We start from the raw sequence: 14,924 nt of genomic DNA, 5'->3' as shown, positions 1-14,924 counted from the left end.
TAAGACGGAGTAAAGACCCAGTACATTAGAGTTGTTTGGCTTCTTGCAGATGTCTCCACAGCATGCACTATTTAAGCTAAATTGTGTCAGGAAAACAGTAATTTAAAAAAGAAAACAAGTAAAAAATGCTGTAATGTCCGATAGGGGCATTACATTACTTGGAAGAATTACAGATCTGTAACATTTTGAATTCCAGGGAATAGCAACATTGAAACTTTTAAGAGAACCATATAGATTTTTCAAAAGTAAATGAGACCCACCCTGTCGAACAGGATACTATTATCTGATCCTACTAGTCAGTAGAGTCCTTCATATCCTCATTGTAAGGTGATGATATGGCCATAACTGATGAATGGAATTGTTGCTTATTTATTCTATTATAATTTAGAACAGACCATGGAATTCCTCACGTGGAGCTGTGAGGAAGTAACTTCTCACCATTCTAGTCCAATTATACAAAAAGGACTTTTGTTTCAATCATTGATTAAGCTCACATCTTTTTTTTTTTACTTCTCAATCTAAGTCTCTTGCACTGTTAAAACCGCCTTGTTGGCTTTTTAAATCCCCAAACCCAATACTGCTGCTGCTAATAGCATTAATGTTTTCTGAGCTGTGTGGAAAAAATGGATGCATAAAAGCCTGTCATTGAGCTGTCTGACATAATCCCTTGTCTTCAGCTGTCTCTTAGAAAGTCATTAAGGTGGTAGATAGGTCACCGTAACCCAGACATCCTCAGTCAAATGAAGAAGGCCTAACATGAAATATTTACCTTTAGAATATTTCTTCCTTCAATGGCTGTCAACAAAGGTAGCAATGGCAATTTCTATATGTCAGTCATTTAGACCTTGCTGCAGCCATGGTAAAAGCATGAGTTTCTAATGGTCACTAGTGTGAAGAACAGTCGTCTTTTCTCAAGACTTCTCACTCTTCCCTAAAAGGTGTTCTCCACACATCCCTGCAAGAAAGGGAAGGAATGAGAAAAAGCCTGAGAGCGTCATTGAAGGATTTAATACATAACTGTATGGAAAAATTATCGCATTACTTTTCTCTGATCCTCTAACACCTCTATTTTACTTGACAGAGTAGAGTTTATCCCTTTAGACTCAGCCCAACAGTTGTTGATCAGACAAAACCTTGTGTCAGAGAAAGCTCTGCCTGAGTGTGGATGACAGAGTATATTGCAAGATTTATGCTAAATGACGTGCGTATTTTTCAGCATATAGGGGAAAGAATGATGGGGATTTGTGTTTAGAACTTCTGGCTCTCTCCTAAAATATTATAAGGAACATTCTGCTCTTTCTTGCCAGTTCTTTTTTGCCCATAAAGTACTGCAATATCTACAATGAAATGTAGATAGTGACATTTATTTATGAACCTTGCCAAGGCCTGGGAATAAAAAATAAATAAATCCATATTTATTTTCTTTATAGAAGGGAAAGATGCTCCCTTACGACTAGTTTGGCACTAGCCAAAAAGCATTAAACGGTGCTTATAGAATTCTCATAGAATTTGGAAATAACTCACCAATTGGAAAATGCAGAGAAATATATCACATCATGCCTTTATGGCACAGGTAGTAATGATGTAGAGTTACACTACAAATATTGATATAAAATAGTGTCTAACATAAAGTAATTCACAGGATGTATTCCTGTGAATACGTCAAATAACAGGCACTTGATGGTGTCCCTGAGCCTGTCTGTTGCTACTCATTTCTGTTTCAAGTGGGCACACTTAAATTTGGACATTTCTTTCTATTGCCTCTTGAAATTCTAAGCTATAGTTTACCACTCCCTGAATGAAAACACACTTTTCACAGATCAAACAAAGCAAAGGCCAGAAAAACAACTGTGTCAAGCATTCCATGAGGCCAGTGTTGTTTGCGTGAAACTTTTATCAAACAGTTGCAAATAATGAACAAACTTATGCTTGTCAGTCCAGGTAGCCAGAATTTTTCAGATCATAACTCTTTCTCTCTGTATGTGTAAAGCCCAATCAAGCACAGCCTTGATCCTGAATACGGGGATATCTAAGTGCTGCTACAATAAGAGGTGTTTGATAATAAGCATAATCTATGCATAGACAAATATGAAAAGTCATTTGGTAATAAATTCCTTGATTACTCTTGCGGTAGCATTTTTTTTAAAAATTATCCAAACAAAACCAGTTTACCAGGCCAGTGGTTTGGATGCTTACAGTTTTATTCTGTCTCTAGATTGGAGAACCAAAACTTGTGTTCTGCCTGGACTGCTCTGCAGAAGCCATGAGCAGTCGCCTTCTGATCAGAAATCAGAGCAGTCAGCAGTCTGATAGTGCTGAAACCATCAAGGAAGGAATCGAAAGCTATTACCAAGCATCAAAACCTATGATTGCATACTATGAAAGGAAGACACAGTTATGCAAGGTAAATTGCTTGACCTTTTTAATTAAATTACTGTTTGTTACTTCCATTATGTGAGCAATATTTGGAAAATACTGACACACCACCATTTATGAACTGTATTAGTTTCTGCACTTTCCAGTTCGTTCTCATCTTATGCTTCCCTGGTTTGTTTGCAACTTTTACAAGCTTCTGAGTTCCACAGTGCAATTTGAAAGAATAAAAACACAGATTTATCCTGAGCCTGAGAACATACACTGAATCACTACCTCATCTGTACAGAATCTCTTGTTGAACATTAATGCTGGAAAGCTTTTCTTTAAGTATTAGGATTTATTTCTCTATAAGGGCTTTCAGAATTAGGATGAAAGATTATGTTAATCCAAAGCCCTTTAGTTAAATTTTAAAAATTGACAGTGTATATCCTGAAATAAAACAGACTTGCAAACAAGAAAGATCTTTCTGCTGGAATAAGTGACATAGTTACTTTAATTTCAGTGAAATACCTCAGTTTACACCTGCTCAGGATGTGATGTTTAAAGCATTCTTATTATACTCTGATAGATGCTTCACAGAGAAGCCAGACAAATTCCATCAGTGCAATTAACTGATGTACATGCTGGCCCATCTGTAAACTCATTTACATGGGATGTTTATATTTCTTTTTATATCTTTCTCTGCTCCTTCATGGCAACTGTCCCTTCAGCTACAGAAAGATCTACTCATACTGGTCCTTCTTGTCCTAAATCGAAAGAATCCAATAATAGTTTCTGGAAATATTATGGGAGCTTTTTTCTAGAGTCTGTAGCAAACATGGAAATCACATACCCAAAACATTTCCCCTCTGCAAAGTTCCTAAAAGAGAAACATGCAGCTAATTTATGCACCCATATCCTGACCTGAGAACAGAGTAAATGACATAGTCCTGAGAAAAATGATACACCACAGGAGAGTCCTGTTTGGTGTCCTTTGCTAACCCCACAATAAGTGCATAGAACTTAACTCTAAAGTGGCAGGAAAAAAATCCCCAATTACTTTTCTTTTTTAAGCTTAAGAACAATTGTCTGGTTTTATTTCTATTTTCTTTGGCAAGCTACCTTGACAACATGGCAAGGATGTGAATTCAGTACAATACACAATACACCAATACTGCGATGCAAAGGAAAACTGAGCTCTCTGTATGGCAAAGATCTTTTTCCAGTGACCCGTGCCTACCACAGTGTTTCTGTTTTTGAAGCATCAGGGAAGTGACAGTCCTAAAGAGAATGAAACTACATTAAATGCTTTCACACAGATTTTGTATTCATGGTCTGCCTTATTTCACTTGACCTGGACTCTTCTTGCCCTTCTTTAATACTTCTGCTGCAAGTTTCTGCTCCATCTCCTATGCAACCTGTGCAATGGCAAAACATGCAGTCTTTTCTGGAAAGCTTATAGCTCATTAGCTCCTTAATGGACTTGCCTAGTCTATGAGTCAGAACTGGATACGTGCTTTGTAGTCTTTTATCATTACTTTTGGGGGCAACTGACATTGCACGGTAGAAAATATTTGTGTATTGCTTGAACAGTGCTTACACTGTTTTGTTACAGTGTGTGTACATTGTACTTGCTTCTGGTGAATGTAGGTGTTCAATGTACTTACATCTTCTGGGCAGAACTGCTGGGCATGAAAGCTCTGTAAAATCAGCTTCATAAACATTATCATGTAAAATGACCTTTTAAGGTTGAAAAATATGTTCTATTTTTCTTGAACACAGGTACTCTGTATTGAAACGTGTGCCTCATCTGCTTTTTACTAAACTGATAAAATGCACATCTGCTATCAAAGGTGTGATTCCATTATGGATTTAAAGTAGGGAGATGCCTTCTCCCCCACTCAGCCCTCATGAGGTAGAGAAGTACATGCTCAGTTATTTATCAGTATTTAGAGAACACTGCCAAAAGTCAGCAGAGGTAGACTTTTAAAATTAATCCTTCCAAGGCTGTCCTTGTCACCCCCAGCCAGCCTCAGGTACAAACGTGCAGCCCTGGTGCCTGTACAGCAAAGAGCAGAAGAAAATGTGGTTTCCATACAAGAAGCATGTTAACATTTTATTGTTCATGGATGAGAGAAGTGATTTTTTTTTTAAAAAGTGTTGTTGGACATTTGTGGGAATCTATGTTAAAGTTTACTTTGCACATACAGTAGAAGTGGAGAAGTAGGTCTGAGCACTCCCTTGCACAGGGCAGTTGACTTCAATAGCTATTCTGACCCAAATACTCCCTCAGTTCTGCAGTGGACAGTGCTGGAATGAAAAAAACGTTCAGTTTTGGAAATACACTAAATACTGTGAAACAAAGTGATTTCTTTTCTGGAAGTAATGCTTGATTAGGAAATTTTTCTAGACAATTTTCCTGGATTAGTGAACTCAAAAGGTTTATTCATAGTCTGATTTAGTCAATGACACAACTCAAACATAGTGCCTGGCATAGTGGCATCCTTCCAGTGCCCGGCCCTGCTTTGAGCAGGAGGTTGGACTAGATGACCCACTGAGGTTCTTTCCAACCTGTATTATCACGTAAGCACACATCTTATAAACCTATACATTATTTGGCTCAACAATTTGAAAACTAAAGACAAAGAAGAAACAGCTGAGATTTGGTCAACAGCTGTTTTGAAACAAAAAGGGGTAGATAATGCAAAATGTGTAAATGTTAGCTATGTGGGAAATTAAGAGAAAATAGACATTTAGGTTTACAGTTTTAAAACTATTTTAGCAGTGAATATGTTTAAGCTGCATGTGTTGAAAAAAGCTGAGAGAAAGGGGGAAATCTGCAATACCCAGGACACAGGGTTAGTTTCTTATTTATGGCAATATATTTTACAAAGTGCTAAGCACTGACATTAACAGCCACTCTGATGTTCTCTGAATGAAGAAAGGAAATTCAGGTGGAAAGCAGAAAAACTATCAGTATTACTTCTGACTGCATTTTTTTTTTGGTGTAGGCTAGGCTAAAATAGTCCTTGGGTTTTGTTATTTATAATATCATGTGCATACACAGAAGGCTGCGACTTCAGGCAGTCTAACATATTTAATATTTTTCTTCCTAGTTTTAATTATAACAGCACACGTTTTCAGCTTTGGGGATCTGTTCATTCCTAAGTGGGTTTTATTACTCTCCAGCATTGACCAGTGCTGGCTGAAGATGTTAATGCTTCTGTTAAGATGTTCCTGCCTCTGTAATTCTGCTCACGGAAAGAACTGTGTATATGCTTCCTAACCCATTTCAGGAAAAGCCACCAAAGTTAATTTACAAGCTTTTATTTGATTCGAAGACCCCTTAAAATAAATTATCTCATCTACATTGATGGATTTTTTAAAATAATCCATGGACCTTCATGTAAATACAGACCAGAGGCTTGTGCCCTCTTTCTCAGGCAAAGCTGGTGGGATCCAATAGCTTCAGGGAAGTGATGTCTTACCTGAAGGTGGTGTTTGCAGATCCGGATCAGTCTGTGATCCCAGAATAAGTGACGGCCGAAGCATCTGAAGAGAAGCTATTTAAGAGAGGAAGAGAAGCAGGATCTAAAAGAATCTTCAGTTGCCGCCTTCTGGAAAGTTATTCCTTCCCGAGCTTGTTTTTTCAACAGAAGCAGCTCTTCAGTGAAAGGCCCATATGAGCTTTATACCCCTTGAGATTCCAGCCGTGCACTTTTTTAAGAATTCAGAGGAGTGTATCTTAAGGTTTTAAGAGGAATATTAGAGTCTAAATCCCACCTAACTGCCATGAAGATTCAGCATTAACCTTTTCTACCAGCTTACTGCAATGTGCGACTAAGCACCACTAATAATTGTAGGTGAAATAGTGTGTAAATGATCATGTTTTGTGGGGCTTAACTGTAGCACCCAGTCCCTGCTTTGCCACAGAAAAGAAAAATAAAATTATTAAATAGACTTGTTTAACAAGAAAATAGGGTTGGCATATTGGTATTACTTGATTTCTCCATTTTAAGCGTATTTAGGGCTGGGCGAAGTTTTCCACAGGTTAGGAACAGCACATAGCGATGGCGGTATGTGTTTAACTTGTCCTATCCAGCTAAAAGCTTCCAGTCCTGAACCAGGCAGATTAAATATGGAAATGTAAAATCCAGTCCTGGGCATAAGGCCAGTGAAAAGTCTGGTGTGGGAATTAGGTGTTGGATGAGCGCTCAGTGGAGAAGAAACTGATCCTTTGCTCCATGTCAAGGTGTGCCTTGAGAATACATTGTCAAATTAGCTTTCTTATTCTCTGCATTGCCATGGGTGTTACAGCATGGATGGAAGGAGCCTAATAAACACAGCAGAGACAGAAAAACTCAAGTCTGGCCAAGCTTCCTCTGCAGTCATTAGGAATTCTCTCATTGCTTTACTTGTACAGAAGAGACAAAGGTATATGATTGTAAGAACATTCCCATTTTAACCAATGGCCTTGTCTAAACCTAGAGTTGTTGTGCATAGATGCATTCATAAATAACTAATATGATGTTTGGAAATGGAATATTTTTCCGTTCTGCTGATCTCTGAACAAGAACAGTGACCTGATGAAGCTGCCAAAAGATCAGGACTCTGTTTGAAATTTCCCTTTGACCAAGATTACCTGTCCGTGTTTCTGCTCAGCAGTGGAAGTGTGACGAATACACAAAGGCTGGAGACTTTGGGTGCAGATGAAACATCTGTGAACCTGACAGGAATAAATAATAGTGATCCTTCCAGCCATCCAGCTGAGATTAAGAACTGTGATATAATTCACGGGGAATTATTTACAAGGGAAGATAAACTGACTGAAGAATGAAGGGCAAAGAATGACAGTGTCCTCTGCTCACTTTTCTGCTAAGGCATTAAGTTGCTGAATTGTGTTCTGGAATGTAAAGTAGTTGTAACAGTAAATTAGAAATTTTCCAATTTTTTTAAAAATCATGTTTGGGGAATATAGTTTAATATTCCATAATTTCTTTCATATTCAGTTACAGAACACCCACTTGCCCCCAAGGACAGCAAGCGGGGTTTTTTTAACAAAGACCTTGTGCTGGAAATGCAAGGACTGAAAGCACTCCTCACAAAAACAACAGTTGCAAGCTGCCTGATTCTGTGGGAATCAGATGTTTCAGATTAATGAAATTAAACAAAATACACTATGGTAGCTGTAGTAAACAGGTAGATACTGTTGTGTTTAGATTTATTTCTCAGTGATTTCCAAGGTCGCTGGCCAGAAAAGTGCATCTGAAAATTTAGTCGGCACCTGCTTGTGTTTTAAAGTGGCTAAATGTAAATACCTCTGAATATATGTCCCTCTGTCAATTGAGAAGAAAGACAAAAACCTGATTGGTTTTAGCATCTGACTCATCCTTTAAAGCTTTTTTCAAGTGACAGTATGTGGGAGGGTAATAACTAATAGAGAAGAGCAATGCACTGGTATTCAAGCAAGACAAAACTGATCCTACCTAGCTAACTTAAGACACTTGGTAGGTGTCTGACATACAAGTTGCCTATTCAAAGTCATCTGAGGAAAAGGGGCATGAGTGTAACCAGGAAGGTGAGTGGTCCCGAGCAGAGGATTTTCAAGGATGTCCAAAAACCTTCACTGTTTCAGATCACAGGCTATGGAAGCTTAGCCTACAAAGTTCAACCAAAATGCATTTCTCTTTTTCTTTCTTCTTTTTTCACAATGCTGTTCTACTGTTGCTTTCTAAAATCAGTTGCAGTGACATGCTGGGCAAGCAGTAGTTACGAGATTCTTAGCACAAACATTTCCCATAACCATTATGAAAGAGCAAGTGACCATCCAGCCTCTCACCGTCTTCCACTTCTAAGCCTTCTCAAGCTGATCCCCTGCTTGAAGTGTCTCCGGGGAAGGGTAAATGTGTACTTTTCCCTTTAGAGAAGGGATAATCAATGGTAATAGTGATAGCAGGTATGAAATGTATTTCCATCTTTTGAAAGGTTGTCAGAGAATCATTAACCCTGGTCGGTAAGTAGGCGAGGAACAAAGGAACAAGCATTTCCATGTCATCCCCCTTGGTGCCTTGTGACCTATTAGATGAGACACTCTAGATGTATACGTCAGAAACATTATCAGGGGATTACAGATAAAACACAGTGGCAAATTCATACCAAATGCCAGCAGGTATCAGGGCAGCATGTTTCACCTGGTTTTCCAGACAGCTTGATCCATTGCTCTGAGAAGCAGGTACTGCGCTGTCTCAGAGAGGTTTTTAACACTCTTTTTAATGACAAAGATAAAAATGTTAGTGACAACGCAGCTGAACTTGACTGACCTTCACTAAGAGGCTTCTAAGTAGTAAGTTTATTCCAGAGTCTCTGCCTATCTTTCCAGAAATGGTGGTCTTCAGCTAGCCTTTCTACAGCCAGCTGGGGTTTTCTCAGTGGCAGTGTACATTTAGGCTTCTAAATCCCAAAACCTACAACAAACAGAGATTTGATGACAGAAAATTTAATGGCTGATATTAATGCCATAAGGAGCAACACTGTACTATGGAGATGATTACTCCAGTCATTTTTCATATAAGTTCATTAAACTTCTCAGTATTTGAGGTTACCTAAAGCCACAGTGGTGTTTCAATACTGGAAGCACTATGGAAAACTGTATCTGGTTCTTGCTTTTACGAGAAGACAGTAGCCTTGAATAACCTTGGAAACAGTCCTAATTTATGAGGTTAGAATCTAAGAAAGAGAAGTACACAGTTTTCTCTCCCGGAGCTGCAGCAAGTGTCATTGAATTACTGTGGTACTAGCTGTGAATTATTGTCACGTTAAGTTAGTTTTGTGCCACAACTTTAAGTTAGTTTTATGAATTGGACCTTTGTTATTTAGGAGGCAGGCATGGGACGCACTGGGGCTGTCATTAGTCGCACTCATCCATATTTTACTGTGCCTGTTGGGAAGTCAGTGTTCCAGCCCGTCATAAATGGTGGCGGTTTCCACGCTTACAAACCTATTTCTTCATCACAGCTGCCTCCATGTAGACCTGAGTATTGGTCCCAGTTCTAGAAGAGGTCACTGAAAAGCCAGTGGCAATCAGCTGTGCTGATTAGTTAGATCAGTTAGCCAGTGCAGATATATTGATGGAATAAAGTGATAATAAAAATACACATGAAGATAAGAGAGCTTTGAAGTGGCTGTGGTCTTCACCCTGTGTGAAGTAGATTTCCTGTGGGATAGCTATGTGAAAAGAGGTGTCTTGGCAGGTGAGACAGACAAAACAAGTGGCTTTATAGCAGCCGAGGTGGCAGTTGCTAGTTTCCTTGTAACTGAAGGAGGCAGGCGTTTGGTCCAGAATGGTTCACCGTACCCCTTTTCTCTTGGCTGCTCTTCAGTAACCCCCTCCTAAACCCTTTGCTTCTGTGGCTTAGAGGGCTCTTGAGAGACACGCAGCCCTTGTTTGAGAGCTGCCCTTTCCCGGGCACCGCCTGCTGCTTGACAGACTGCTCCAGCCCACGCGTACTTCAGCATGACATAAAGCAACAACGTCGGTGAACACCAACATGACAGAGAACAAGGGGAGCAAGAGAACTGTGCTTCCGAGAGCTTGCCAGGAGGGGAGAGGGTAGTCCTGCTCGGAGCGTGAGACACTCTTGCAGTGAGTCCAAGGAGACTGGACCCAGGCAGGCATGGCTCCGTAAAAGGCTGGCCAGGCTGGGCGTTTCCAGTGCTGGAGCTGCCGTGTGTGGAGGTATTGTGGCTGGATGTGCCAGCACTTCTGACAGGATGCAACAAGGGACCAAACTTTGCAGCACCTGCAGATGCCACCAAGAGCAAAACGAAGCTGCAGAGCGTGAGTGCAGTCCCTTGCTGGATCTCTGCAAGGAGCAGCTGCTGACTCCCACATGAGACTTGGTACCGAGGGACTTAAACGTACATTAAGTGCACTCAGACTGTACAGGAGTGGGCTGCAAGCCAACAGCGTATCCGAGAAGAATTTCATAGCCTATTTCAAAAATACATTTTGTTTTAGTTTGAAACTCCTTTTATTCTCCTGCAGAACAAAGAGCTGGCAGAAAGTATGATGGTCAGGAGTGTCCCCTTCAAACATTACAATTTGTCTGGCATCCTAGACAGCAACTTGGAGATGAAAATGCAGCACATATTCAGAAAAAAAGGCTTTAGCGAAGTTATCAGGGGTCCATTTAAATGTGTGCGTGCTTCATGGCACACATGCATGAAGAGTAAGCATGGAGAAGCCAAGGGGAAGCTTACTTGAGTTGAGAATCAAAGCTTTCACCAGGCATTTGAGAGGAACTGAATAATTAGCAGATGCAATCCGTGTGGTGTGCACAGCCAGCGTGACAGTTTCTTCTGTCACTACCGTGAAGACAAAAGACATCTCTCCTTCCTCAAGTAATGACCTGCATGACACTCACTGCATGGGATGGACAAGGAACTCACTGCTCGGAAATCCTGGTGCTACATTATGTTTTCTAGGGAACACACAGAAGCATTACTGGCTACCAACATCATTCCTCTATGCTAAAATGCAGTGCTCTATTTCTCTAGGAGCACAAATTGGTCTTGGTTTTGTTGAGGTTCAATTGTGAAAAATAACCTGAACAACCTGGACAACTGCTGGCCAAAACCGAATCTTTGACATGTTAAAAGAAAAAAAAAATTCTTCAATGAAAGTGAGTTCTCGTACAACATAACCAGTGCCGCTATGAAACATGCGTTGGCCAAAGGTCATCGTAACACCAGAACCAATTCACCAAGCTTGCAAATAGAAATGCACAGAAACACACAACCTTGCAAAGTCGGTGCCATGTGAAAGCTTTTAGGTCAGTCACAGCGTTACATACTGTGACAGTTTAGATGGCAAGAAACAAGTCAGTGCAATTCTTCTCATTACTGGTATGATATCCAAGTTACTCTGTTAGGTTTCTTTTGGAGAGTATTAAATGTTAAAAATAGTTTCTAAAAACCTTTCAAAACTGTTCTGTATACACCAAAGGTGTAATTTTACTTTAAAACATGAGTACTCAGGAGAAAGAACTTAAGCTCCCTCATTTGATTAATGTACTTTGCTCCAGACAACAGAGCCTACAGAAACTTCTCACATAAATCTGTGGAAATGGTGAATAATTTGGTTTATGGAAGCTGCCTCTCTACATTATAATGCTCATAACATGAAACGGAACATCTTTTATTTTATATGGGACTATTTTTTTGTGCCAGTGTTTGGGTGCTGAGATAATTGTTTGTAACTTAGTCAAAACAATGGTTTTTGTCTGCTTCACAGGTGGATGCAGAAGGAACACAGGAGGATGTTTTTCTGGAAGTCTGCAAGACAATTGACTCTTTTCTGAAAAAGGAAGAAGCAGCATTTTCTTTTCCAGCAGAAACGCCGTAGCGGCATGTACACAGCCTCACCTCACGGGCACTTGACAGTCACGATTAAAATGCTGTTCAAAGCAATACTGCTTTCTTGAGAGGTATCTGGAATTTGTGCATGTGGTACGTTGTTACTTTAGATGAAATCTTTTTTCTCTGTTCTGATAATACACTCAATAGAAAGTGGTCTGTATGCTAACTCTACACTAAGAATTGTACATATTGGTTGTTTGCTCTTCACGGGTTACAAGCAGCATGGTGAACAGCAGCTCCGGTTTGTATTTCATGGTCTCATACATTTGATTGGAAATCACAGTGCCTGGCCAGCAGCGAGCTCTTCCACCACATCATTCACCATTTAGCATATTTAACTTTAAGATCACCGCGTACAAGTTTCCCATTGGTTGTTATTTTCTTTGGATTAACAGTATTGATTTTTGTGGTGCCATTTAGCTTGTTCTTGGGCTTCAGTGACTAAAATCTGTTCTCCATTACATGCAGCTGTGAGACAGCTGAAATTAGTCAAGCTAGAAGTTAAAATAAACTTTCCACACATCCCCAGAACACTATTACAACAAGAAGCAGAGAAATTAATTCAAGGTGAAGATACAATTGAATATTGTGGAAGGCTGTCAAGCCGTTATTGTGGAACAGACACCACTTCTGAGATAGCCTTGTCTTCTGCTGGGAATTGTAGGCTATTATGACAACTTCTCAGTTTTGTGAGCTAAGTGTGCAATCCCATAATTATTCGTATTAACAGCAGGTTTATTGTATTATTAAAGTGTACATATAAAGATGACTATAAGCCAGAAGGTATGGAGATGTCTTTAAATCATACTTTGGGAGTATTTCAAAAGCAAAATTCAGATCATCTGTTGTGTTGTACTGACATGGCCAAAACTATTTTGGGGGAAGGGGCCGGTTGTCACCAAACCAAAACAAAAAAGGATACTGTCAGGGATTGCTCCATATTGCTTGCATCTTTAGCAAGCCATTTTTCCATAATAATCTGCAAAAAAAGTCTGTAAAAGTCGTACCGTATTTCTGTTAGGTTAACCAAAATGTCGTGGAGTGTCTTTGGTATACTGATAGCTAAATAAAAGTGTGTTTGACATTCCTGTGAAGTAACTGCATCCTCTTACTGGAACTACTGGATGAATTCCCAGTTGAAGTGGGCTGCATGATTGCTCGTGCTGTCAAAGTTGTACTGTATGCAGCAGATTTGTATTTTTGAAGTTACCTTTCTTGTAATGAAGACATAGTACAAATAAAACATAAAAAAATGAGGAGTAATGATTTCTGTTACAGTATATGTGGGTTTAATCCTTTTCAAAGCACAGTACATGACTTGAAAATATAGCTCAGATCAGCATGCTTACAGAGTATGTCCTTTTTCCATTCAGGGCAGATTCTTCTGTTTTCTTTTTCTTCCTCAGCATTTGCCCTGTAAATGCTAATTCAATTATTTTTAAGGGACTGTTTTAAGATACATTCTTATCCTTCATATCCTGGATGTTCCTTCTTTCCTGGGTCCTTTTATAGCCTACATTTTACCTCTGATGCTCTAGGAGGTGCTTCTCCAGCTCCAGACCCGTGCTGTTAAGTGACCAGTAACGCCTGCAGTACAACAGCTTTAAGGAAGAGACTTGCAGAATGCACCAGCATGCGAAGGCAGGTTTTTCTAAACCGAGCCTGGAAGCACTAGCAGCTGGCTGGTGTAGTATTTTTTCCAAAAAAACCATAAAATACTCTGGAGCTACCATGAAGCTGCAAATTCATCTGGGTAGGTTTTCTGGAGTATTTATTATTACTTCTAATTACAATGTAAGTTTAAAAGTGTGGAGTATCATACTTGTGCACAATGGGGAAAAAGACAACAATCAGCTGCCTTTTTTTTTTTTAATTCAAATTACGAAAATTATTTAACATATAGTTTCAGTTTAATTTTTCTTCCTGCTTTTTCTGGTCTTTTTTGTGGAAAAAAACAAAAAAAATCCCATGCTTGACTGGGTGTATGTGCATTAAGTATCTATTTGCGTATGTTCATAATGTATGCAGGAGAAATAACTGTATATGCATGCATATGGAAATATAAATATTTATACATATTCAATAAAAAAGAGGACTTATCCAAGACACTTCTTTCTCAGGCGATTCAGACTTGAAATTCTCCTTCTGCTTCCAAACTTACTCAAATTACACCGTGGCTTTTCGTTCTTCCCAAGCTATGCTAAATTGGTGACTAGATATTTTCACTAATGTACTTCCATTATTTTCTTCCACTATTTTTCAGGCTATCCACAGAAAACAAGTATTACTGCAGATTCTCTCCCCTGATAATACACCTTCAACAACTCTAGCTTCCTATAAACAGCAGGAATAATGTGGAAAAAAATGTGGAAAGCTCTTTTTGTTTTTTAATGGTATTAGAGAGCCTCTCAGAGCAGTATCTTTTCCAATTAAGAACTAAAATACAACATGTGAATTTGTGTTGTATTTTTTTAAAGTTTATTAAATTATCTAAGTGTACTAGATATGCGAGATATGTTTACATATGATACTTGCTCAGTGTTTTAGTAACTGCACTGTATTACCTTCTAAATAGATTAAATGCTTAAATTTTTTTGTTTTCTGAAGCAAAAAATAACTACACCTAAAGTTATTGCAGAACTTAATACTCAGCAGTTTATAATTAAAGTTATTAGGTGCAGCCAGCCAAGGATCTTTCTTATTGCCATCTTTTAAAGACAGATTAGTTACTCTTCTAGCTAATTACTCTGAGTATTCAAGTTTCAAAGCAACTGGAAGTCTATTACAGTTATGAAATATCAAGTGTTTCTGAATCACAAGCTACACATATTTCAATAGAAAATATATTAACTAAAATATGTCACAATAATTACAGAGCTTCTCAGACAATGGTATACAGTGTACCAAGGGTACTAAAATCTGAATTTTATGCGATCTGGAAAAGAACAGTCTGCAAGTAAGATATGAGAAAACTAAAATGCTAATCCTGCAAAAAGCAAAGCATGTTTTAGTAGGCGCAGAGCACCATCAGTTCCCACTGAAATGAACAGCAGAGGAAGGCGCTGGGCATCCTGCAGGTCTGCATAGTGCATATTTGTATGACGTATTAAAATGTCCTTTTAATGTTTTCCGTCTTGATTAAAAAGTCAGAA

General features: G+C 39.0%; 1 protein-coding gene across 1 annotated transcript in view; it reads left to right on the top strand.

The window, feature by feature from the left end:
• Positions 1–14,066, top strand: part of AK5 (adenylate kinase 5) — a 99,950-nt gene extending 85,884 nt beyond the window's left edge. Inside the window, exons 13-14 of the mRNA XM_055815406.1 lie at positions 2,216–2,404; positions 11,648–14,066. Coding sequence (XP_055671381.1) covers positions 2,216–2,404; positions 11,648–11,758 — 300 coding nt within the window. The 3' untranslated portion in view covers positions 11,759–14,066. The remainder of the gene's footprint in view (positions 1–2,215; positions 2,405–11,647) is intronic.
• The last annotated feature ends 858 nt before the right edge of the window (positions 14,067–14,924 follow it).

Source organism: Falco peregrinus, chromosome 10 (genome assembly GCF_023634155.1).
Source record: "Falco peregrinus isolate bFalPer1 chromosome 10, bFalPer1.pri, whole genome shotgun sequence".
Lineage (NCBI taxonomy): Eukaryota > Metazoa > Chordata > Aves > Falconiformes > Falconidae > Falco > Falco peregrinus.
The sequence above is the reverse complement of the archived record's forward strand: the minus strand, read 5'-3'. Positions and strand labels throughout refer to the sequence as shown.